This window comes from Oncorhynchus gorbuscha, linkage group LG16, assembly GCF_021184085.1.
Source record: "Oncorhynchus gorbuscha isolate QuinsamMale2020 ecotype Even-year linkage group LG16, OgorEven_v1.0, whole genome shotgun sequence".
Lineage (NCBI taxonomy): Eukaryota > Metazoa > Chordata > Actinopteri > Salmoniformes > Salmonidae > Oncorhynchus > Oncorhynchus gorbuscha.
This window is the reverse complement of record NC_060188.1, coordinates 70636097-70660031: the sequence shown is the minus strand read 5'-3', so window position 1 is coordinate 70660031 and position 23935 is coordinate 70636097. Positions and strand designations below refer to the sequence as shown.

Sequence of the window (23935 nt, the reverse complement as noted above, 5' to 3'; positions counted from 1 at the left end):
AGACTGACAATTTCTGGGACTTCCTCTGACACCGCCTGATATCGCCTATATGACTTCATTATCTTGATTTTGATTGCTTCTATCCATTGATACTCAAAATACGGCCATGCTCTCAGAAACCTGAATAAGAAAGTTGTTTAACGTCATTTTGGATTGAATCAGATATGTTTGAGTGTCTCCCCCAGAATCATCCACAGACAGCAGCTTCTATTCTGGTGCTGATGTCTGCCCACTGGGCCAGTTCCCCTGTGGCAACATGTCTGTGTGCCTGCCCCAGCTCTACCACTGCAATGGGGTCCAGGACTGTGCTAATGGAGCTGACGAGGAGAACTGTGGTGAGTCTTGAACCACAGCAGCTTCAGGAGGGTAAAACAGATGGTTAGTGTGCAGTGTCTGGTTGTTTAAGTGGGAGGGAGGGCAGGGGTGGGGGAAATAAGATAGCATTTAGAAGACTAATTTCTGCTTCAATGCATTTGTACATCAAGCAATTGGTCAAGGTCACACAAAATATGAACAAACATGTTGATTATTTCACACAATTAAGTTCCGCACAAAGATACACCTGTATATAAATGCACAAAAAATAAATATGTCTCTATCATCTTTCCCTGAACAGTGGACAACAGCGGGTGGCCACATCTTTTTGATGCCTTTATGAAGAAAAATGTTGAAGAGTCCAAGGAATGCAGTGAGTATACATTTTCAAAAGCAAATGCAATTATTTACATATCTAATGTTGCACTGCTTTAAATGAATACATTAACTAAAGCTGAAAATGTATCAACCCATTTGAAATCATACATGGAGGTCATCCATTCACATCATTCTGTTACTGTAAATAGTCTAAGAAAATATGGGCAATCCTAAGAAACATTAATTCCAGGAAATGGTATGTCTGGCATCTATCTGCATGTGTGTGCATGTTTTTTCTGTGCTTCTCTCCTGCAGTGCTGGACGTGTTCCCAGAGGTATGCTTCTGTGAGGCCGGGAGAGTTAACTGTAACAAAAAGGGACTACTCAGCGTCCCAGCTGTGTCTTCCAATATAACAGCTCTGTGAGTATACTGGATTCCTACCCTCGTGAAGTCTAACACCAGAGCACAGTTATAGGTATTGGGATTGATAGAGTAGATTCCTATTGTAACATCTGGACAAAATGTGTACATCTATGATGCTGTATTAGCAGTCAAACGAGCAGCTCTCTCTACCCTCAGTGAGCTGAACAGCAACCAGATAACAGCTCTCCAACCAGACCAGTTCATCCGCTACAGACACCTTGAGAGACTGTGAGTGTGAAACCCTTTTTGACCTTTCCTTCTTTCTCTGCACTGACTCTGACAAGTGTTTATGTTCAATCTGTTTAAAGGTCCTGAACAGTCCAAAACATGTTTTTCTTCCATTTGGATGATATTTGGGTGAAACCAGATCAAATGGGATGGACCAAAGTATGGTACATTGGTATATTGGTAAAGATTGATTATTGGGCAGGTTAGCATTTTTCGCCATGAATCTTATTCTGGAGGCAGCTCTGCAGTGGTCAATAGCTAGCACAGCCACACAGTCATAAAATCAGATTTTAAACCTAACCTTAACCACACTGCTAACCCTAACCTTAAATTAAGACCAAAAAGCAAATATCATTTTTTACAGTATAGCCAACTTTGACTTTGCAGCTGTAATATCGAAAGGGAAATCGCTCAGATCTGCCTCCAGGTAGTACTGAGCGATTTGTGCTTTTTGAGGTCGGTTCGGTTTCGGTTCAGTTATGAAATAAATCACAGTTTTGATTCATGTAAAAATAAAATTAATAAAAAATGCACTATGCATTATGTGGGCTGAATTCTGTTAACACAGAATACAACAATTCATAAAAGTCCCATGATGGTAGTGATTGCCCAGTACTGATTATCACTCGTTAACCATAATTTATTCACATTACTTTACTTAAATCAAATATTTCAGTTGTTGTGTATGTTACATCTGTTTAATTTGATGACTGTATTATTTCATTCCAAGTCATCATCTCATCTCTGTAGAGCTGCTGCCTATGCTTTCTGTCAAAGATACAGATAAAGGGGGAAACTATAAGTGTCTGGTGTTGGCTAGTTATTGGCTAGCTAGGTCTTCATCCATCCTGCATGGAAAAAGAGGGGTATAAATGTAGGCTATGATTGTGTTCGGAACTCCCACCCAGTTGTCATGTCAACACACCTGTCAGTGCCTCTGCGAACTGCAACAGATGGGATATGTCAAACCTGAGATGTATAATTTACGAAGTGAACCCAGACCTTTCCCTGTCCAATTTCAACTGAAATTGTTCAACATGAACTGAGCTACATAGCTAGCTTGATATAACAGTGTTGGCAGTTTCATTTTGGCTATACATTTTACCACCAGAATTTTGTTTATATCAATGCTGTTACAATAATTTTAAGTAAGTAATTTGTGAAACCATGATGTGATGTATGACAGGATGTGCATGCAATATCGATCTTGTTTGCTTGAGATGATCTCACTGCAACATTGTTTCCAAGTTGCTTGACATAGGAGTTTCAAAGAACTGTCAGTCAAGGTGAGCTCCCCACCCACTCAGCCTATTAGCTTCCCACCAACTCAGCCTGGTCCTTCAGCCTTACTGATAGTTGGAAATGAGAGATGCTCCGAATTTGAGAAAGTGTACATCATTTTAAAATGTGAACAAATATTGATATTTTACTTGGGAAATAGGATGACTGTTTAGGACCTTTTTAAATGCATGCAATGTCTAATGTGAATTAGTCTTCATTCAAATCACAAAGAGGGTTTAAAACACTGGACAATAAAATGCCACCAAAAAATGTGTTTGTTAAAAAAATTATGAATTCAGTAAACGTTTCTATTCATCCATACTTATGAAAAGGCAGAATGTATCGGTACCTTTACCTTCAAGAGCCACACCTTTTGAATGTTTTGTGGAATGTCCTACATAAATTATTGTCCAGATTGTCCAGTATCTCCATTCAACTGAATAAAGCCAATGTTGTAAGAAAGTTGTCCATTTAAGAAAGTGGTGTTTGTCACATACTAACATAATCCTCAATATATTTATCCTCGCTCTGACAATCGTCATGTAGTTATGTTTCATTATTGACGAGATCTTATTTTCTTTCTTATTATACCAGGGCTTTGTCATTAAAACCTTTGAATCTGTTTCTGTTCCACAGACACCTGGAAGACAACAGGATCAAAAGAATCTCCAAGCAGGCATTCTCAGGACTCTACTCACTAAGAAGACTGTAAGTCCTAATTCATTATGGGCCACAGTCTGACCTGCGGTACCATGTGTACATCCCTACATCACCACTAAAGGTTGCCCTACATCACCACTAAAGGTTGCCCTACATCACCACTAAAGGTTGCCCTACATCACCACTAAAGGTTGCCCTACATCACACTTCATGAAAAGGTATTGTAAGTTTTGTAGTATGTAATACTGTAGGATGTGTAAGTGGGCCAACACTGTATGTTAAGCTCCTTGAGAACAAGATATATAGGGAAATCAAAGAGAACCAGTCAATGAATACACTGACTCATTTACTGGCGCATCCTTGAGAAGTGTAAATAGATTCAGATACTGTAGTCTTTCTCCGCTATTCAAACCTAAGACGTGTGAAGTGCCCAGGTCTAGTAGACATAAATCAGATGAAGCCTGGCTGGTCTGTAATTAAAAGGAAGACATGAAAACCTTTCATCCTCCTCTGTCAGGATTTGGGTATCTAGGACAGGGTATCGTGGAGATTATATACTAGTCACTCTGACAGATAGTCTTGGATAGCTAACAGCAAAATCAACTACTCCTACTTTTCACTTGTCACAGCTATTTTCACATCCAGCTTAATGTTAGTGGGAAAGGAAAGCATTTCACAGATAAGTCTACACCTGTTGTATTCGGCACATGTGACAAATAAAACGTGATTTGATTTAGTGTCTCTCCTCTGCATTCCTGAGGGTCCCAGGGTGTTATCAGTGTAAGGCTGTGGGAAACAAACAATGACACGGAAAATGTGTCAGTGCTCTGTCCTAATAGTCTCAGATAGAATTAGCATGAGGAACAGGTGGATGTGTTACCCTACCTTACCACATTCCATATTACTTGCAAGCAGTGGAATGTTCAAAGTGCAGAAGTAAGATCTGCAATTACAACTGTCCCTTTGTCAATATTGTTTTCTTTACTATATTATTATTATCATTATTATTATCTGGCTTTTCATCTTAAAATGTACATCCTCATCCCCTTTGATGTATGTTTTTCCCTCCCTGTAAAACTGGTCTGCTGTGCTAAGATTTCTCAGTCAGAATCGGATTACATCGTTGAAGGCTGGCATTTTTGGAGACCTCTCGAACCTGGAGTGGCTGTAAGTGAACTGGTGTGGAGAATTTATTTCGGTGACCTTAAAGACACCTTCATTAGGAAATGCTTCCACGTCTCAGTGGGATTCATGAGATTTGTAGACAGTATTTATCTCATTGATACAAAAACACCTGTATATCTTGTTGGAAAATGTGCTGTACTGGGCAGTTGTTCTCATTGAACTTAAAGGGATTGTTTGAGATTTTTGCAATTAGACCCTTTTTGCTATATACCCAGAAACAGATGAACTCATGGACACCATTGTTGTCTCTGTGTGCAGTTTGAAGGAAGTTGGAGGTAGTTTCTGGAGCGATATCTAACTAGCGTTAGCTCAATGACTGGTAGTCTATGGGATCAGCTAGCTAGATTGCGATAACGCTAGTTGATCCCATTGAATTCCACTCATTACGCTAGTTAGCAATTGCTCCAGAAACTACCGCCAACTTCCATCACACCTGCACAGAGACATACAATTAGCCAAAATCTTGATCTGTTTAAAGCCAGCTTCATTCTCTGCCTCAGAGAATGCCTCAGTTTGTGCTGCACTATCTTCCAGAGAAAGTAATGAGGATAAGGTATGATACAGTGTGACATTTATGGTGTAGCTAACAATCCTCAGACTGTTCTTTGACAACAGTGATTATAGCTCACGTATAGCTGCAGAGGCTCTCTATTAATTTAGTCTAATGTGACGGCTGTGAAACTCGTAACGATTACATGACCAAAGTCAACAAACATAGATGTCAAGGGTAGAGTAGGACACAAATGGATATATTTCTCTGTTTCCTCTGGATGTAGGATTCTTGACGAAAATAGAATCACATCTATGAGACAGAAATCGTTTGAGGGCCTGAAATCTTTATTTTTCCTGTAAGTATCATGCCACTGTGCTTCTCACTTTATGAGCTCATGAGATTTGCATCATCATATAACCAACACACTCTTTTAAATTTAATTTGGCTGCAGGTCTTTGCTGAATAATTCCCTAGAATCCATCCCTAAGAAATCGGTCTGCCTGGAAATGCCGAGATTAAACTGGCTGTAAGTAACAGAATAACATCTAACCCACTATGATGGATAACATATTTTATTGTATTTGACAACGCTTAAATCATGTTTGCTCATAACCATGTTTATTATTTATGAACGTTTGCCATAATCACTCTGCAACAATATATGTTTTCAGAAATGTACCATTTTCTCATCAAACACTACTTTGAGTATTTACCAACTACCAGATACTGATGCTGATATCATGAATTAATGCCAGAATGGCCTGACATCTTTTTCACAGAGAACTGGAGGGGAACAGGATATCATCTTTGTGGGTTTCCAGCTTTCAAAACTGCACCACTCTGACAGTATTGTGAGTTTTGTTTAATTAAAAATAGATATATTCCTCAACTCCTTTACAATATTTTGTAATCTTTGAAGCAAATCCAACTGCATAACATGCCTTCACAGTCATTAATTTATTTTACAACAATTACAACTACACTAGAGAGATGAACGCAATGAAAGAAGACACTTGCTTGGTTTTCATATGATTTATATTTCAAAATAAATGTTGCCCTACCCTAAGGAAAAATTTCCTGCTGTAAAACCCAGACTGGTAAGTGGCGCTGGTGCTAAAGCTATGTACTTCAGTCTGGAGCCTCAGCACTATTACAGCTGGTAATGAAATTCAGTCTGAGGGAGAGACCATTGGAGCCCACACACATTAAGTTGGCAGTTTCTATCATTGGTGATTACTTTCTCCATCACACATGGCCTTAGAGGCAATCAGTACAGTCAGGGAAGAAAAATTCTGAAATGTGTGGGGTGTATTAAAGCTCAGACACCGGTAGGATTGTCAAAGGTTTGACTGCCTAAAGTACTTAACACCTCTGAACAGAGTGTCAGCAGTCAACCTGTTTGTGTTCACACAGCCATGACCTTGGAAGTCGTCAGCCACTCAGCCTTAAAATAGAATTACTTGGCAATGCATATCTGTGCATATTGCTTATGGTCTAGATTCGAAGCTATCTGTAATCATTTAGCTATTTTATAGAAAGCACTTGTTGATACTAGCTAGATGTCAACAGCTATATTACTACCTTGCAAGATGACAAAGAAACAATTTAATTCTCTCATAATCCCATAATGCCAGCCCATAGCCAAATATTTAGTTAGCTAGCTAACATTAGCATATTCGCTAGCTCACACAACATAGCTAGCTGGCTAGCTAAGGACAAAGCACTAACTCAGCAGCTTATGCAGGCATCTGATTCCTGGAAACTAGCTAATCCATTGTGATTTAATTATAATTAATCAAGTTACAGTGGTTAGCTAGTTTAAAGGAAAATTGCCTATTTTTTTCCTTTAAATAATTTTTCTTTTTTAATTGTTGGCTCCCCAATGTGAGGATTTGTGCTCTCCGATTGGCTCAAAGTCTAGTTTTTGGATACTGACGAGGATAGCTCACCAGCTTGTAGTCCTAATACGAGTTACCTCTGGTTCGTCAAAGATTATGGATATACTGACAACGTACATTTCTCTCTGCCCTAAGAATTGGAGTCATTGTCCACAAAGTGGCACGGGGAGCTGTCTAGCTTCCGCCTATAGTTTCTTTGAATTGGTTGATACATCTCATTATTGTAATCCTTTAAAAAATATTCGATTAGGGTTGTTGACGTCAATCGCCTGTATTCAATTGTGAGAGATGCTATGCTACTAGCCTCATTTCATGAAAATGTATAGCCATCTCGAGACAACTCCAATATAATGTGATTTCTTCTCAAAGTTCATGGGAGTTCAAGTGTCCTACATACAGTACAAGTCAAAAGTTTGGACAACTACTCATTCAAGGGGATTTCTTCATTTATACTATTTTCTACATTGTATAATAATAGTGAAGACATCAAAACTTAAATAACACATATAGAATCATGTAGTAACCAAAAATGTGTTTAACAAATCAAAATATATTTTATATTTGAGATTCTTCAAAGAAGCCACCCTTTGTCGTGATGACAGCTTTGCACACTCTTGGCATTCTCTCAACCAGCTTCTTGAGGAATGCTTTTCCAACAGTCGTGAAGGAATTCCCACATATGCTGAGCACTTGTTGGCTGCTTTTCCTTAATTCCAAACCATCTCAATTGGGTTGAGGTCGGGTGAATGTGGAGGCCAGGTCATCTGCTGCAGCACTCCATCACTCTCCTTGGTCAAATAGCACTTACACAGTCTGGAGGTGTGTTTTGGGTCATTGTCCGGTTGAAAAACAAAATGATAGTCCCACTAAGCGCAAGCCAGATGGGATAGCGCATCATTGCAGAATCCTGTGGTATCCATGCTGGTTAAGTGTGCCTTGAATTCTAAATAAATCACTGAGAGTGTCACCAGCAAAGCACCCCCACACCATTGCCTCCATGCCTCCTGGTGGGAACCCCACATGCGAATATCATCCATTCACTTACTCTGCGTCACAAAGACACAGCGGTTGGAAGCAAAAAAAACACTGAAATTTGGACTCATCAGACCAAAGGACAGATTTCCACTGGACTAATGTCCATTGTTGTGTTTCTAAGGCCCAATCAAGTCTGTTCTTATTGGTGTCCTTCAGTAGTGGATTCTTTGCAGCAATTCGACCATGAAGGCCTGATTCACGCAGTCTCGGAACAGTTGATGTTGAGATGTGTGATACTTGAACTCTGTGAAGAATTTATTTGGGCTGAAATCTGAGGTGCAGTTAACTCTAATGAACTTATCCTCTGCAGCAGAGGTAACTCTGGGTCTTCCTTTCTTGTGACGGTCCTCATGAGAATAACGCTTGATGGTTTTTGCGACTGCACTTGAAGAAACTTTCAAAGTTCTTGACATTTTCCGGATTGACTGACCTTCATGTCTTAAAGTAATGATGCTTATTTGAGCTGTTCTTGCCATAATATGGACTTGGTCTTTTACCAAATAGGGCTCTCTTCTGTAAACCACTCCTAAACTGTCACAGCACAACTGATTGGCTCAAACGCATTAAGGAATGTCATTCCACAAATTAACTTTTAACAAGGCACAACTGTTAATTGAAATGCATTACAATTGACTACTTCATGAAGCTGTTTGAGAGAATGCAAGAGTGTGCAAGGCTTTCATCAAGGCAAAGGGTGACTACTTTGAAGAATCTCAAATATATTTCATTTGTTTAACACTTTTTTGTTTACTACATGTGTGATATTTCATAGTTTTGATGTCATCACTATTATTCTACAATGTAGAAAATAGTAAATAAAGACAAACCTTTGAATATGTAGGTGTCCAAACTTTCCACTGGTACTGTATATCAGTACACTGGTAACAACTTAAGCGTTATGACTTCATTTGATCAAACTTCTATTTGATCAAATGAATCTCAAGTAGCAAGTAAGCCATAAATGCTTTTCTTGACCATACAAAAAGTCTTTGAAAAATCGGCACCTGCTGGAGAGAGACATTTCTGCCGAATTGGGCCTCTCTTCCTCTTCGTCTCTGGGTTCGTTCAGCCATCATTATGGGGGGGCAAAAGAATATGGTTTTGGGATGAACACTGAAAATAAGGTCTGAGGTTAACAAAATCTGAGGTTAACAAGTTTTGTTCTATGAGATGTTCTACTACTTTCTACATTGTAGAATAATAGAGATAATAGCAGTCAGTTAACATGACCATTGTAATTTATTAAGCTTTTATAAATGATAGAAATTCTTCCAAATTCACAAAAAGTGACGTAAGCTAATAAAGATTCTCATAGAACAAAACACAAGATCTATTGAACCTGTGTTTACCACGTACCTTATTTTTGGCATTTATCTAAAAATCATACAAAAACTTCAATCATGTTCTCCCTAGACTTTGTTTAACGAACTATTACGGAGTTAGTGCCTACAAAAATACTCCTTTACTATTTCTCTCTATTGCGATTTTACAAGTAGAATCGGGTTTGCCCCTATCAGGTCAGCAAGTGTAACAGTATAGCTTCCGTCCCTCTCCTCGCCCCAACCTGGGCTCGAACCAGGGACCCTCTGCACAGGTCAACAACTGACACCCATGAAGCATCATTACCCATCGCTCCACAAAAGCCACGTCCCTTGCAGAGCAAGGGGAACCACTACTTCAAGGTCTCAAAGCAAGTGACTACACCGATTGAAACGCAATTAGCGCGCACCACCGCTAACTAGCTAGCGGCTAGTTCTAGCAAGTGAAGGAACAGCCTACCCATCGGCAGTGAGATTCTTAGTGTGTTTCATGCTTTAGCTCTCTCAATTAAAGGTGATGGTGGAGGCCATGTGGGGTCGAGAATCTGGAAATCCTCTGGTAGACTCTTTGGGTGTTTCTCAATATGCATACTACCATGCTTAACACTCGCATGCTCCGAGTGCATTCTCCGAGGACGTTCCATTGAGTACGTTCTTGTGAGGACCAGAGTGTGGAGAACTCATAAAACACTACATTTGAGAAGCACTAGCATTCCCGCTACTGTATTACCTGACACTGCACCTCTCCATTCACTGAACCTTCTTCCAATCAGGACAATGGCAATAGAGACAAAACAAGATACACAAAGCAAACATTTTACTTCATAACTATCAGCTTGTAGTGGGATTGTTCAATTCTGTAGCGGGATTGTTAGACAGAGGTAAAGATACAGATTTTGTTTGGGTGCCAGGCAGGTATTAACCCTGCCGAAAGGAAAAGAGTAGGATAGAGAGAGTACCACTACCAGACCCACACACATCAGCAGAAGAGACTGCCTATAGTGTAGCCTGTTTGCCAGAGGGCCAGTGGAGAGAAAAGATAAGCAACACCATATAAAAACACACATCCCAAAACACACAATCCCAACCAATAATGGCAGAGCAATTGAACGGCAACTTCATATAAACAATTTACAAGACAGAACCCAGTCATCAACATTGGAGGATTTGCAATAATCTGTATTAACTCCCAGTGGAGGAGTGCAGAGTCTATGAATGTGTGGGTGTTCATAGACAAAACAAAGGCCATAAAATGTCAAAAACCTTCTCGGCCACATGTAATTAGTACCACACCACCTCAATACAGTTCAAATAACAATACACAAACTTGCAAGTAACCTCCCTTTTAAGTAAAATGTCAACCCAATAATAGGGCAATAATAGTAAAGCGACACTGAACAAAGAGAAGCACATTAAAAAAAAGAAAGTCTGCTGCAGTGAAAAGCATTGGAGCGATATAGGGTGGGGAGAGAGAGGGGGGTCTTAGCTATTGACTTTAGGCTTGCCGTTACACTGTTTGTCTGTCTGTCTGATGGTTTGTTTGTTTTTATGTCAAAGCTTTGCAAACAATGTTGCTACTAATCCATGCGATCAATAACTGATCAATAACCCAAAAGATAGCAACCACAGTCTAGAGCGCTAACACCGATGATCGAGTTAAACACTTTACAAACTCTGCACGCTGAAAATAAACAAGACTTCTGCAGCATTGCACACCCCGTTCAAACTGCCGCGCAAGCCGAAAGCTCCCTCCCAGAAAGCCGGAAGAGCTATCTTTATGTTATCTTTTCTGACTGCTGATGCCCTCTTAAAGTGGCAGAGCACGGTGAAGGCTCCGTGCAGGATTTCAAGCTAGCTGTATGTGAATCGTATTAAGGTAGCTAACCAGACAGATGAACAGGCATAAATGATCTAAAACTAATGGGTAGACGTCAATTATTTGTGGGTAGCTAGCTAGCTAGCTGACAATTCTTTATTGGCTATCTGGCAAGCTAACTGTAGCACCTATCCAGTTTGCACTATTGACATATTATGGGTTTGTGATGGCAGGTAAACATGCCAAAATGATGTATAGTAGTGGCCAAAAGTTTTGAGAATGACACAAATATTAATTTTCACAAAGTCTGCTGCCTCAGTTTGTATGATGGCAATTTGTATATACTCCAGAATGTTATGAAGAGTGATCAGATGAATTGCAATTAATTGCAAAGTCCCTCTTTGCCATGCAAATTAACCGAACCCCCCCAAAAACATTTCCACTGCATTTCAGCCCTGCCACAAAAGGACCAGCTGACATCATGTCAGTGATTCTCTCATTAACACAGGTGTGAGTGTTGACGAGGACAAGGCTGGAGATCACTCTGTCATGCTGATTGAGTTCGATTAACAGACTGGAAGCTTCAAAAGGAGGGTGGTGCTTGGAATCATTGTTCTTCCTCCATCGATCATGGTTACCTTCAAGGAAACACGTGCCATCATCATTGCTTTGCACAAAATAGCTTCACAGGCAAGGATATTGCTGCCAGTAAGATTGCACCTAAATCAACCATTTATCGGATCATCACGAACTTCAAGGAGAGTGGTTCAATTGTCGTGAAGAAGGCTTCAGGGCACCCAAGAAAGTCCAGCTAGCGCCAGGACCGTCTCCTAAAGTTGATTCAGCTGCGGGATCGGGGCACCAGCAGTACAGAGCTTGCTCAGGAATGGCAGTTTTGGCCATTTTGAATTATTAAGTGGCTAGAGATTTGACTCAGTATGTTGGCAGCAGCCACTCAATGTTAGTGATGACTGTTTAACAGTCTGATGGCTTTGAGATAGAAGCTGTTTTCCAGTCTCTCGGTCCCAGCTTTGATGCACCTGTACTGACCTCGCCTTCTGGATGATAGCGGGGTGAACAGGCAGTGCCTCGTGTGGTTGTTGTCCTTGATGATATTTTTGGCCTGCCTGTGACATCGTGTGGTGTAGCTGTCCTGGAAGGCAGGTAGTTTGCCCCCGGTGATGCGTTGTGCAGACCTCACTAGCCTCTGGAGAGCCTTAAGGTTATGGGCGGAGCAGTTGCCGTACCCGACAGGATGCTCTCGATTGTGCATCTGTAAAAGTTTGTGAGTGTTTTTGGTGACAAGCCAAATTTCTTCAGTCTCCTGAATGTTGTGCTGTTGTGTCTTCTTCACCACGCTGTCTGTGTGGGTGGACCATTTCAGACCATTTTTGTCCGTGATGTGTACGCTGAGGAACTTAAAACTTTCCACCTTTTCCACTACTGTCGATGTGGATAGGGGGTGCTCCCTCTGCTGTTTCCTGAAGTCCACGATCATCTCCTTTCTTTGTTGACGTTGAGTATGAGATTATTTTTCTGACACCACACTCGTAGGGCCCTCACCTCCTCCCTGTAGGCCGTCTCGTCGCAGCCCTTGCAGAGCAACTACTTCAAGGTCTCAGAGCAAGTGACGTCACCGATTGAAACGCTATTTAGCGCGCACCACCGCTAACTAAGCTAGCCGTTTCACATCCGTTACACATGGCCACACAGTCATGGGTGAACAGGGAGTACAGGAGAGGGCTGAGAATGCACCCTTGTGGGGCCCCAGTGTTGAGGATCAGCGGGGTGGAGATGTTGTTTCCTACCCTCACCACCTGGGGGTGTCCCGTCAGAAAGTCCAGGACCCAGTTGCACAGGGCGGGGTCGAGACCCAGGGTCTCGAGCTTAATGACGAGTTTGGAGGGTGCTATGGTGTTAAATGCTGAGCTGTAGTCGATAAACAGCATTCTTCCATAGGTATTCCCCTTGTCCAGATGGGTTAGTGCAGTGTGATTGCGTCTGTCTATATAAAGCCCCACAGTTTACAGCGCATGTCAGAGAAAAAACAAATCCATGGGGCCGAAGGAATTGTCCGTAGAGTTCCCGAGACAGGATGTGTTGAGGCACAGATCTGGGAAAGGGTACCAAAGCATTTCTGCAGCATTGAAGGTCGCAAATAACACAATGGCCTCCATCATTCTTAATTGGAGGATTTTGGATCCACAAAGACTCTTCCTTGACCTGGACGCCCGGCCAAACTGAGCAATCAGCAATCTGGAGCCCTGTCACAGAGTTCTTCTGTGGAGATGAGAGAACCTTGCAGAAGGACAACTATCTGTGCAGCACTCCACCAATTAGACCATTATGGTAGAGTGGCCAGACAGAAGCCACTCCTCACATGGAAGCCTGCTTGGAGTTTGCCAAAAGGCACCGAAATGACTCTCAGACCATGAGAAACATGATTCTCTGGTCTGACGAAAGCAAGATTGAACTCTTTGCCCTGAATGCCAAGCATCACTTCTGGAGGAAACCGAGCACCCCTCATCATCTGGCCAATACCATCCCTACGGTGAAGCATGGTGATGGCAACATCATGGTGATGGCAGCATCATGCTGTGGGGATGTTTTTCAGTGGCACTGACTGGGAGACTAGTCAGGATCGAGGGAAAGATGAACGGAAGACATATAAGACCACTGATAATCTCCCTCGATCTGGGGCTCTACACAAGATCTCACCCCGTGGGGTCAAAATGATCACAAGAACGGTGACCAAAAATCCCAGAACCACACGGGGGACCTAGTGAATGACCTGCAGAGAGCTGGGACCAATGTAACAAAGCCTACCATCAGCAAGGGCATTGAAGATGAAACGTGGCTGGGTTTTTCAGCATGACAATGATCCCAAACACACTGCCCAGGTAACGAAGGAGTGGCTTCGTAAGAAGCATTTCAAGGTCCTGGAGTGGAAAATCTTTGGAAGGAGTTGAAAGTCCGTGTTGCCCAGCAACAGCCCCAAAACATCACTGCTCTAGAGGAGATCTGCATGGAGGAATGGGCCAAAATACCAGCAACAGTGTGTGAAAACCTTGTGAAGACTTACAGAAAACGTTTGACCTCTGTCATTGCCAACAAAGGGTATATAACAAAGTATTGAGATAAACTTTTGTTATTGACCAAATACTTATTTTCCACCATAATTTGCAAATAAATTCATTAAAAATCCTACAATGTGATTTTCTGGATTTTATTTCTTCTCATTTTGTCTGTCATAGTTGAAGTGCACCTATGATGCAAATTACAGGCCTCTCTCATCTTTTTAAGTGGGAGAACTTGCACAATTGGTGGCTGACTAAATACTTTTTTGCCCCACTGTACCTACTATCCAGATTCAACTCCAAATAAAATCTAACAAACAGTGTATGTAAATTATTGTAGGCCCTACTACTATTCAAGTCATGTAATTGGTCTAGTTTGTAGGTTCTTGAATAACAATTGCCACTTATAGGGACATTTATTTTGCAGGGCTCTTCGAAAAAACAGAGTACAAACCATTGAGGAGGGAATATTTTTTGGAATGCCAAACCTGATAGACCTGTGAGTTAACTGTACTTAACACAACATTATATGGGTCAAATAATGTTGTAAAATGTCCAAATACAGTAATATATTTCATTGTTGAATTTTTTTTTTTTTTATCATTCCAGGGACATATCTGTAAACAAATTTGAGGAGTTCTCCTCAACTATGTTTAGAAATCTTCTAAACCTAAAACAGTTGTGAGTATATCCAATTTCTATTTGAATCCTAGCCCTAATATACACTAAGTATACCAAAAATGAAAAACTCCTTCCAAATATTGAGTTGCACCCCCCGCTTTTACCCTCAAAAACCTCAAATCATCGGGCATGGACTCTACAAGGTGTCGAAAGCATTCCACAGGGATGCTGGCCCATGTTGACTCGAATGTTTCCCACAGTTGTGTCAAGTTGGCTGGATGTCCTTTGGGTGGTGGACCATTCTTGATACACACGGGAAACTATTGAGCATGAAAAACCCAGCAGCGTTGCAGTTCTTGACATAAACCGGTGCGCCTGACACCTACTACCATACCCATTTACATTTTAGTCATTCAGCAGATGCTCTTATCCAGGGGAATTAGGGTTAAGTGCCTTGGTCTCAGGGATTCAAGCCAGCAACCTTTCAGTCACTTGCCCAACATTCTTAACCCTTAGGCTACCTGCCAACCCTTTCAAATGCACTTTAATCTTTTGTTTTTCCCATTCACTCTCTGAATGGCACACACACAATCCATTTCTCAATTGTCTTAAGGCTTAAAAATCCTTCTTTAACCTGTCTCCTCCCCTTCATCTAAACTGATTGATGGATTTGTGGATTTAACAAGTGACATCAAGAAGGGATCATAGCTTTCACCTGGATTCCCCTGGTCAGTTTTTGTCATAGAAAGAGCAGGTGTCTTAATGTTTTGTGTACTCAGTGTATATACTATTTTGAAAGATGTTATTGTTACTTAGAATGGATTTCCTGAAAGTGTTGGATCCACTTGGTATGATCAAGTAGGATAAATGCTAACTTTATATTGTTGAGTTGAAGTTTATTAACTTCACTGTTCAATGAGTCTTCCATCAACCTGGCCTTGAGGCCATGTTGACCACAGAGACAGGGGTGATAAATCAAAGTGATATTATCTGCCCTGTATTGATGTCCCCCCTCTTTTCTCAGGAACATCTCAAATAACCCTCTAACTCATATTTATGAGGATCAGTTTGACATGTTTGTCAATTTGCAATCCCTGTAAGTAATAGTTTTTATTTCATAAAGTACTTATGTGTCATGGTCTACTAGTTTTAGGCAATTGGAGAAAGAGTAATGTTTTTGCTCCCCTCAGGAGTATAGAGGAGATTGAAATACCAAACATCAGTATTCAGATGTTTCGCTCTCTTAGCAACTTGTCCCATATGTGAGTATATACTCTGTCTTCATTTATTATTCTTATGGCAACAACATTTAATTTCATACTGTATAAACAGTAAGGCACTAAGCCTGTAGAAGCTTCTAATTGGGATTTAATTAATTTAATAGTGTGTTATAAGCTTACTTTGCAGGGTAAAAACACGGAATAAATATAGCATGCGTAAATGTCTAAACATTCATTGCCAATTACCTACCAACTAGTAATGATTTCATGGCTTCTTGTGCATGCATAATACAGGACATTTTAAAAGTGTTTGATAAGCTACTTACAAATAGTGGATCAACGACTTGTTAGCAGCTTATACAGGCTTCATTGGGCCATTATACAGTAAATTGACTCCTAACAGCTGTATTGCTTGGTGTACAGTGAGGTATTGTTACTACAAATAATGTTTAATCAACAATAATGTTTAGTCAGCACAGGTCAGGTCCACACTGCATATAAAGCACCAAAGCCTAGTGAGAGGGCAGTTTAGGACTCTGTATAACTGTATCCATTTGTTAGATAATCTCTATTCTTACAACTGTCAAACATATCAAGATAAAAGTTCAACTTCAGAAATTTGTTCGAAGGTGATTAATTGTGATATTTTCTGTATCTTTTTCCTGGCCCAGTTATTTTAAGAAATTTGAATACTGTGGCTACTCTCCTAGCGTGCGAAGTTGCAAGCCAAACACTGACGGAATTTCAACATTTGAGAATCTTCTTGCGAACATCATCCTTCGTGTTTTTGTGTGGGTGGTGGCCTTCATCATCTGCTTCGGCAACATCTTTGTGATTTGCCTGAGGTCTTGCATTGCATCTGAAAACCAGCACCACACCATGGCCATCATATCACTGTGTTGTGAGTAGAATACCTCACCACAACGAGGGCTGCAATCACTTCTCATTACCTTGTACTTAGGTAACTCATTATTTATTGAGATTCATAAAACTCCTCTCATAACAAAGTATACTTATTAAAATCTCTGAAATCCATGTTACCTGTTAGGTGCTGACTGCCTCATGGGAGTCTACCTGTTCTTCATCGGTGCATTTGACATCAAGTACTGTGGAGAGTACAACAGACATGCCCAGCTGTGGATGGAGAGCCTGCAGTGCCAGTTGATTGGCTGCCTGGCCATGCTGTCCACTGAGGTGTCAGTCATGCTTCTGACATACATGACTCTGGAGAAGTACCTGTGCATTGTGTTCCCCTTCCACAACTACAGAGCCGGACGTAAACAGACGCTCTGCTATCTCATCCTCATCTGGGTCCTGGGCTTCATTATTGCTGTCATTCCCTTATGGGACAAGCAGACATTCGGGAATTACTATGGCAGGAATGGAGTGTGTTTTCCACTTCACTCAGACGACATGGAGAAACCAGGGGCCCGATGCTACTCCACTGGAATATTCCTGGGTAAGAGGAACATTCGTCTGAGCACATAAAAAAATACGCTGAAAATACATATTTTTGGCTGAAAATGTGTCCTTTTGTTTGAAAATGTCTAGTGCTCACTGGGATAGGAATCAGCTCTGATGGTGGTGAATCAACAAGATAATGGGGATAATATAAGATGAAGTTGGAATTGCACAGGCCTTGGATTGTGTTCCATGTATTTCCCTGGGGGGACATGAAACTGCCATGAAAAAAAGGGTTTATAATCTCATCATCATCATCTTAGATCTCAGCTAGACTTATTAAATACCAATTAGTTCCAGTCAGTTCCAATCAGTTCAAATCTCCATGAGAAACAATAGATACCAAATTTCAGCAAGTTTTGCAATATCTTTATGCGACTTGTGGTTTTACTGACATAATTTAGTTTTATTCAATACATATGTTAGGACGGGTATATTGTAAAGTGTAATGAAAGCATGCTTTTCACATTTTGTCTTTCAGGATTGAATCTCTTTGCATTCATCATGATCGTCTTCTCCTACACCAGCATGTTTTACTCTGTACAGAAAACAGCCAAGACAGCAAGACAGTCTGTCTACAACAAGGAAGTCTCTATAGCCAAGAGGTTTTTCTTCATCGTTTTCACAGATGCCATGTGTTGGACACCTATATTCATCCTAAAGATCCTCTCCCTTTTACGAGTGGAAATAGCAGGTAAACCAGATACATGTGGTTACATGATTACTGCAATTAAATTGCTATCATTATGTTTAATCTTTGTGAACTCCTCGTCCTCTTCCTCCGGCTCCTCCTCCACCCTCTCCTCCTCCTCTTCCTCCCTGTCCTCCAGGAACGATCATTCTATGGGTGGTGATCTTCATCCTGCCCATCAATAGTGCCCTAAACCCCATTCTATACACCATCACTGCCAGCTCCTTCCAGGAGAAACTCAAGCTCTGCTTGAAGGCCAAGTGCAAACAGGCTGGGCTCAGGGAAACATCCCAAAAAGTATCTGAAGTCTACCAGAACCCCAGCGCTCCCCCTTAATAAAAGGACCCTCTCAGTCAGGGCGCTTGCCAACCGTCCTCTTGGAGAGCTACTGCCTGGGTATGCAGGCTTTTGTTCCAGCTCTTCTGGAAAACACTAAATTTAAACATCAAGATCTGGCTAAGCTTCTGATTAGTAGGATCAGTGTGCTTGAGCAGGGCTTGAGCAAAGCCTGCATACTGAGTGGCTCTCCAGGAGGAGGGTTGGCTACCCATGTCCTTATTTTATAGGGGGAGAGATGTATTCTTGTCATTATTCTTTACCAGCAAGAGAACACGCTTTCTGGGAACCAATTTATTAACAAATGTTTTGTGTGAATACAGTTATTGTAAACACAGATGTGCAGAATCACAAATTATTTTGCATACCCAATTGATATTACACAAATTGTATTGTATAAATGTATAATTTAAAAAAACAGAAAAAATATATGGAATTGAAAAGGTGTAAATGAGTGAGATGTTTTGGGTTTTAGGGTGTGACATTTGCTTGGGTTTGATAAATTAGACATTCAGATGCAATGTTACTACTTGCCTCTGAAGCTCAACTGTGACAATTGGAAACAAATGATGATGGTGAAGAAGGTCCGGGGGGATTTTGGGAGAAAAATGACATATTTCACAAACCCAGAACTCAAAATAACATTCATTCGTTTTTCAATATTTGTTTATTGATTTTCTACTCTATTTTACAGTCAGAGTTGTATAATACAAATAGGTAGTAAAGGAAGAGTAAATAGTAATAGATGAGACAAATAAGATGAACACATTGTTGTGGGCTAAAATGCAAGTTATTTACAACTGCTTCATTGAGTACAATACAATGGCCTGTTATGTTACAAAAAGTATTCACTCAAAACTACCCTGTAGTTCACAGATATGTAATACTTGTGTTTATGGCTATTACTTCCCCACAATTGTTTAAATTATGTTCATTGCATTAGTTATTCAGTGGGAGTAATCCCATTTAGGTGTACGGGCTATTAATGTTTGTATGTTAAAGCATATGGCATTATAAAAACACTGAAAAACGTTACATGCATTCAGTCATTGCACTTCCACCCATTGCATAACTCAGATTAAAATGAGATCTAATTAAAAACCATTCCTGTATATAATGCCCAACAGAATAATAGATCAATGGTTCGATTCTGTACAGACAGAGGTAGTCACATTCCTGTGACTCATACGAAGACTCATTCATACAGACATAAATAAAACACGGATTACTGAGACACAATGAAATACAATAATACTGCAGACACACACATTAAGTAAGCAATCTACACAAACGCTGTCTAAAGCTCAGGTTGTCCGTCTACTTTTGAGTGTGTCATAATCCTTGTCCCTTCTCATCGTGATCGCAAATTCTGACACAAGCAATTACTCATGAATAAATCTTAAACGGACATCAAAGCGTGAATTATGCACATGTTTGCGCCCCATGCTTATATCTTATAGTTTGGGGCTTGGTGGACAGATATTTGCCTATTTCACAAATGGCTCTGTTCCCATTTCTAAACTTCTGAAGATCTGAGGAAGAAGAATGATCCCTATAGCTCAGCAGCTAAGCAATAGCTAAATTAGAGTGAGAGGAGGTTAACCAGTTAGTCTTTTAAAGAGAAGAGTAAAAATAAGAGACAAAACAGGAAGTCCAGAGTAGAGTCCCCTCTTATGATAAACACTTGAGTAAAATAAAAAGTTACTGAAAATGTAGGGCTGAAGCAAGGCCTGAAAATGCACAGTGTTTTAAGACACACTACCACCCACCAAGGAGCCTCAGTAACAAACACTTTTCTCTCTAACATCTAAGTAAAAAAAAAGTGCCATTCTCAAGTTTGAAACACATCTAATGACGATAGTCAAATATATTAGCTCTGTGAATTTATCATGAAGAGATTGCATAGCATACAGTACAAGCATGAATGGTTTCTATAGAGCTCTCCTGATTGTGTACTAGCTTATTGTGTAAAGCTAGTTGCAGCTAAAAACATTCCATGGCATTTTGGCATCATCGCCATAAGTCTTGATAAGTCAGCATTAACCCTTTCAGTCCCGAGACACCAGCGAAAATTGTATTTTCATTTACAGTGCCTTGCGAAAGTATTCAGCCCCCTTGAACTTTGCGACCTTTTGCCATATTTCAGGCTTCAAACATAAAGATATAAAACTGTATTTTTTTGTGAAGAATCAACAACAAGTGGGACACAATCATGAAGTGGAACAACATTTATTGGATATTTCAAACTTTTTTAACAAAACAAAAACTGAAAAATTGGGCGTGCAAAATTATTCAGCCCCCTTAAGTTAATACTTTGTAGCGCCACCTTTTGCTGCGATTACAGCTGTAAGTCGCTTGGGGTATGTCTCTATCAGTTTTGCACATCGAGAGACTGAAACTTTTTCCCATTCCTCCTTGCAAAACAGCTCGAGCTCAGTGAGGTTGGATGGAGAGCATTTGTGAACAGCAGTTTTCAGTTCTTTCCATAGATTCTCGATTGGATTCAGGTCTGGACTTTGACTTGGCCATTATAACACCTGGATATGTTTATTTTTGAACAATTCCATTGTAGATTTTGCTTTATGTTTTGGATCATTGTCTTGTTGGAAGACAAATCTCCGTCCCAGTCTCAGGTCTTTTGCAGACTCCATCAGGTTTTCTTCCAGAATGGTCCTGTATTTGGCTCCATCCATCTTCCCATCAATTTTAACCATCTTCCCTGTCCCTGCTGAAGAAAAGCAGGCCCAAACCATGATGTTGCCACCACCATGTTTGACAGTGGAGATGGTGTGTTCAGGGTGATGAGCTGTGTTGCTTTTATGCCAAACATAACGTTTTGCATTGTTGCCAAAAAGTTCAATTTTGGTTTCATCTGACCAGAGCACCTTCTTCCACATGTTTGGTGTGTCTCCCAGGTGGCTTGTGGCAAACTTTAAACAACAATTTTTATGGATATCTTTAAGAAATGGCTTTCTTCTTGCCACTCTTCCATAAAGGCCAGATTTGTGCAATATACGACGGATTGTTGTCCTATGGACAGAGTCTCCCACCTCAGCTCTAGATCTCTGCATGGGCCTCTTGGCTGCATCTCTGATCAGTCTTCTCCTTGTATGAGCTGAAAGTTTAGAGGGACGGCCAGGTCTTGGTAGATTTGCAGTGGTCTGATACTCCTTCCATTTCAATATTATCGCTTGCACTGTGCTCCTTGGGATGTTTAAAGCTTGGGAAATCTTTTTGTATCCAAATCCGGCTTTAAACTTCTTCACAACAGTATCTCGGACCTGACTGGTGTGTTCCTTGTTCTTCATGATGCTCTCTGCGCTTTTAACGGACCTCTGAGACTATCACAGTGCAGGTGCATTTATACAGAGACTTGATTACACACAGGTGGATTGTATTTATCATCATTAGTCATTTAGGTCAACATTTGATCATTCAGAGATCCTCACTGAACTTCTGGAGAGAGTTTGCTGCACTGAAAGTAAAGGGGCTGAATAATTTTGCACGCCCAATTTTTCAGTTTTTGATTTGTTAAAAAAGTTTGACATATGCAATATATGTCGTTCCATTTCATGATTGTGTCCCACTTGTTATTGATTCTTCACAAAAAAATACAGTTTTATATATTTATGTTTGAAGCCTGAAATGTGACAAAAGGTCGCAAAGTTCAAGGGGGCCGAATACTTTCGCAAGGCACTGTATCTTTGCTTTCATTTATCTGCATGTCCAGCCCTTATATTTAGCTTCACAAATAAGTGTTTAACCATTTTATTTTCAGGGCAACCAAGGCAACAATGTGACATAAACAGTTGCATTCATGTGTTTTATTGTCAAAAGTCAATAAAAAATTAAAGCCAAAGCAAAAACCGATATTGATATGAATGCTGTAAGCACAGAAATGGTTTGCTCAGTGGGAAATTAATATCCAACTAGTCAGTGACAACTTTGTGGAGTTTGGAGTTTGTGACAACAACTATGTGTGCTTATTACAGCATTATAGACGCTATGTTCTGGGATTTCCTATGATCTTCTATGTAGAAGAACCCCTTATAGTTTTATAGACACTATGTCCTGGGATTCCCTATGATCTTCTATGTAGAAGAACCCCTTACAGTTTTATAGACACTATGTCCTGGGATTTCCTATGATCTTCTATGTAGAAGAACCCCTTACCTTCTAACACCTGTTGTGTAGCTTGTCTGTCATAAAGTAAAACATGTTACATGTGTGTATTTGTGAGAATCCCAGCTTTTCATAGATAGCTTTTAATAGTGTAGCTCAAACCATTCGGACTCTCTCTTACTTTGTGAAAAGATCCGGCCCCGGGCCCTTTCGGGATCCACCAGTCTCACAGACTCCGCTCTAGCTTAGCCCCGTTAATCACACAGATGCAGAAGATGAATCCAATAGTACAACCCAGAAATCTGTAGCTCAAACACAAGATGTTAAACGGGTAAGAAGTCCAAATTGCACGGATGTCGCGGTGGGACTCATAAATCTTTCAAAAGAATGGCTTTTGCATAAAGAAACGGTCTATTTTCTTTCTTTCAAGGTACGTTTTAATGTTTTATGGTCAGTTAATGCATAGGCTGGTTTAGATTTGTAAATATAACTGACATTCCCTCAGTGGCTCCTCATGGGGCATCAGTGCAATCTGAGTGAGAGTCCACATCCTGACAGTACCCTGTTGATGACACTGGAGAGTTTATCAGGCAGATGTAATATAATGCTACAGATAGGCACCCTTCATTTGAGTCATTGTGTGCTGTAGGCAGCATGTGTCTCAAGTGGGCCGACGGTCCATCTCAAAGTTCAAAGCTTTGTCTCGGTTCCTTTCACTGTCAGCACAGGGAAGGAGCCCCGTATCCTAGCAACCTCCACCGCACAGAGATGGCCAAACACTTTGTTGTACCACTCAGGTGATCGTCCCCTGAAAAATTACAACAAAAGGTCAAATAAGAAATTCGCATCCAGTTACACAATTCAATAGCAGGGGAGGTACCCCCACTCCTCAGAAGGATATTTCAATGCAATTAGAGTTTCTTTCACACAACATGTTTATGTTGCATACTTATTTGAATGGTAATTATGCCAATGTTTGAAACTTCCAAATTAATTGCATAATTGCATGTTTTTTGTTTTTTTTTCACCTTAATTTAACCAGGTAGGCTAGTTGAGAACAATTTCTCATTTACAACTGCGACCTGACCAAGATAAAGCAAAGCAGTGTGACAGAAACAACAACACAGAGTTACACATGGAATAAACAAGCGTACAGTCAATAACACAATAGCAAAAACTAAAGTCTATATACAGTGTGTGAATGTGGCGTGAAGAGGTAGGCAATAAATAGGCCATAGTAGCGAAGTAATTACAATTTAGCAGATTAACACTGGAGTGATAAATGAGTAGATGATGATGTGCAAGTAGAGATACTGGTGTGCAAAAGAGCAGAAAAGTAAATAAAAACAATATGAGGATGAGGTAGGTAGATTGGGTGGCCTATTTACAGATGAACTATGCACAGACTATGTTCAGAGGCAGTTAATCAATTAGC

At 40.4% G+C, this 23935-nt stretch overlaps 2 protein-coding genes across 2 annotated transcripts in view; one reads left to right on the top strand and one right to left on the bottom strand.

The window, feature by feature from the left end:
• The first annotated feature begins 256 nt into the window (after window positions 1-256).
• Window positions 257-20139, top strand: LOC123999810 (relaxin receptor 1-like). Its single transcript, XM_046305832.1, has 16 exons — window positions 257-335; window positions 949-1054; window positions 1214-1285; window positions 3203-3274; window positions 4322-4393; window positions 5188-5259; window positions 5356-5430; window positions 5684-5755; window positions 14477-14548; window positions 14659-14730; window positions 15695-15766; window positions 15861-15932; window positions 16562-16791; window positions 16939-17349; window positions 17833-18045; window positions 18182-20139. Exons 1-16 carry the CDS (start codon window positions 257-259, stop codon window positions 18376-18378), a joined length of 1959 nt encoding a protein of 652 aa, XP_046161788.1. The 3' UTR covers window positions 18379-20139.
• A 1991-nt stretch (window positions 20140-22130) lies between these two features.
• stard8 (StAR-related lipid transfer (START) domain containing 8) overlaps window positions 22131-23935 on the bottom strand; it is a 40399-nt gene continuing 38594 nt past the window's right edge. Inside the window, exon 16 of the mRNA XM_046305676.1 lies at window positions 22131-23308. Within this exon, the coding sequence (XP_046161632.1) occupies window positions 23191-23308 (118 nt within the window). The 3' untranslated portion in view covers window positions 22131-23190. The remainder of the gene's footprint in view (window positions 23309-23935) is intronic.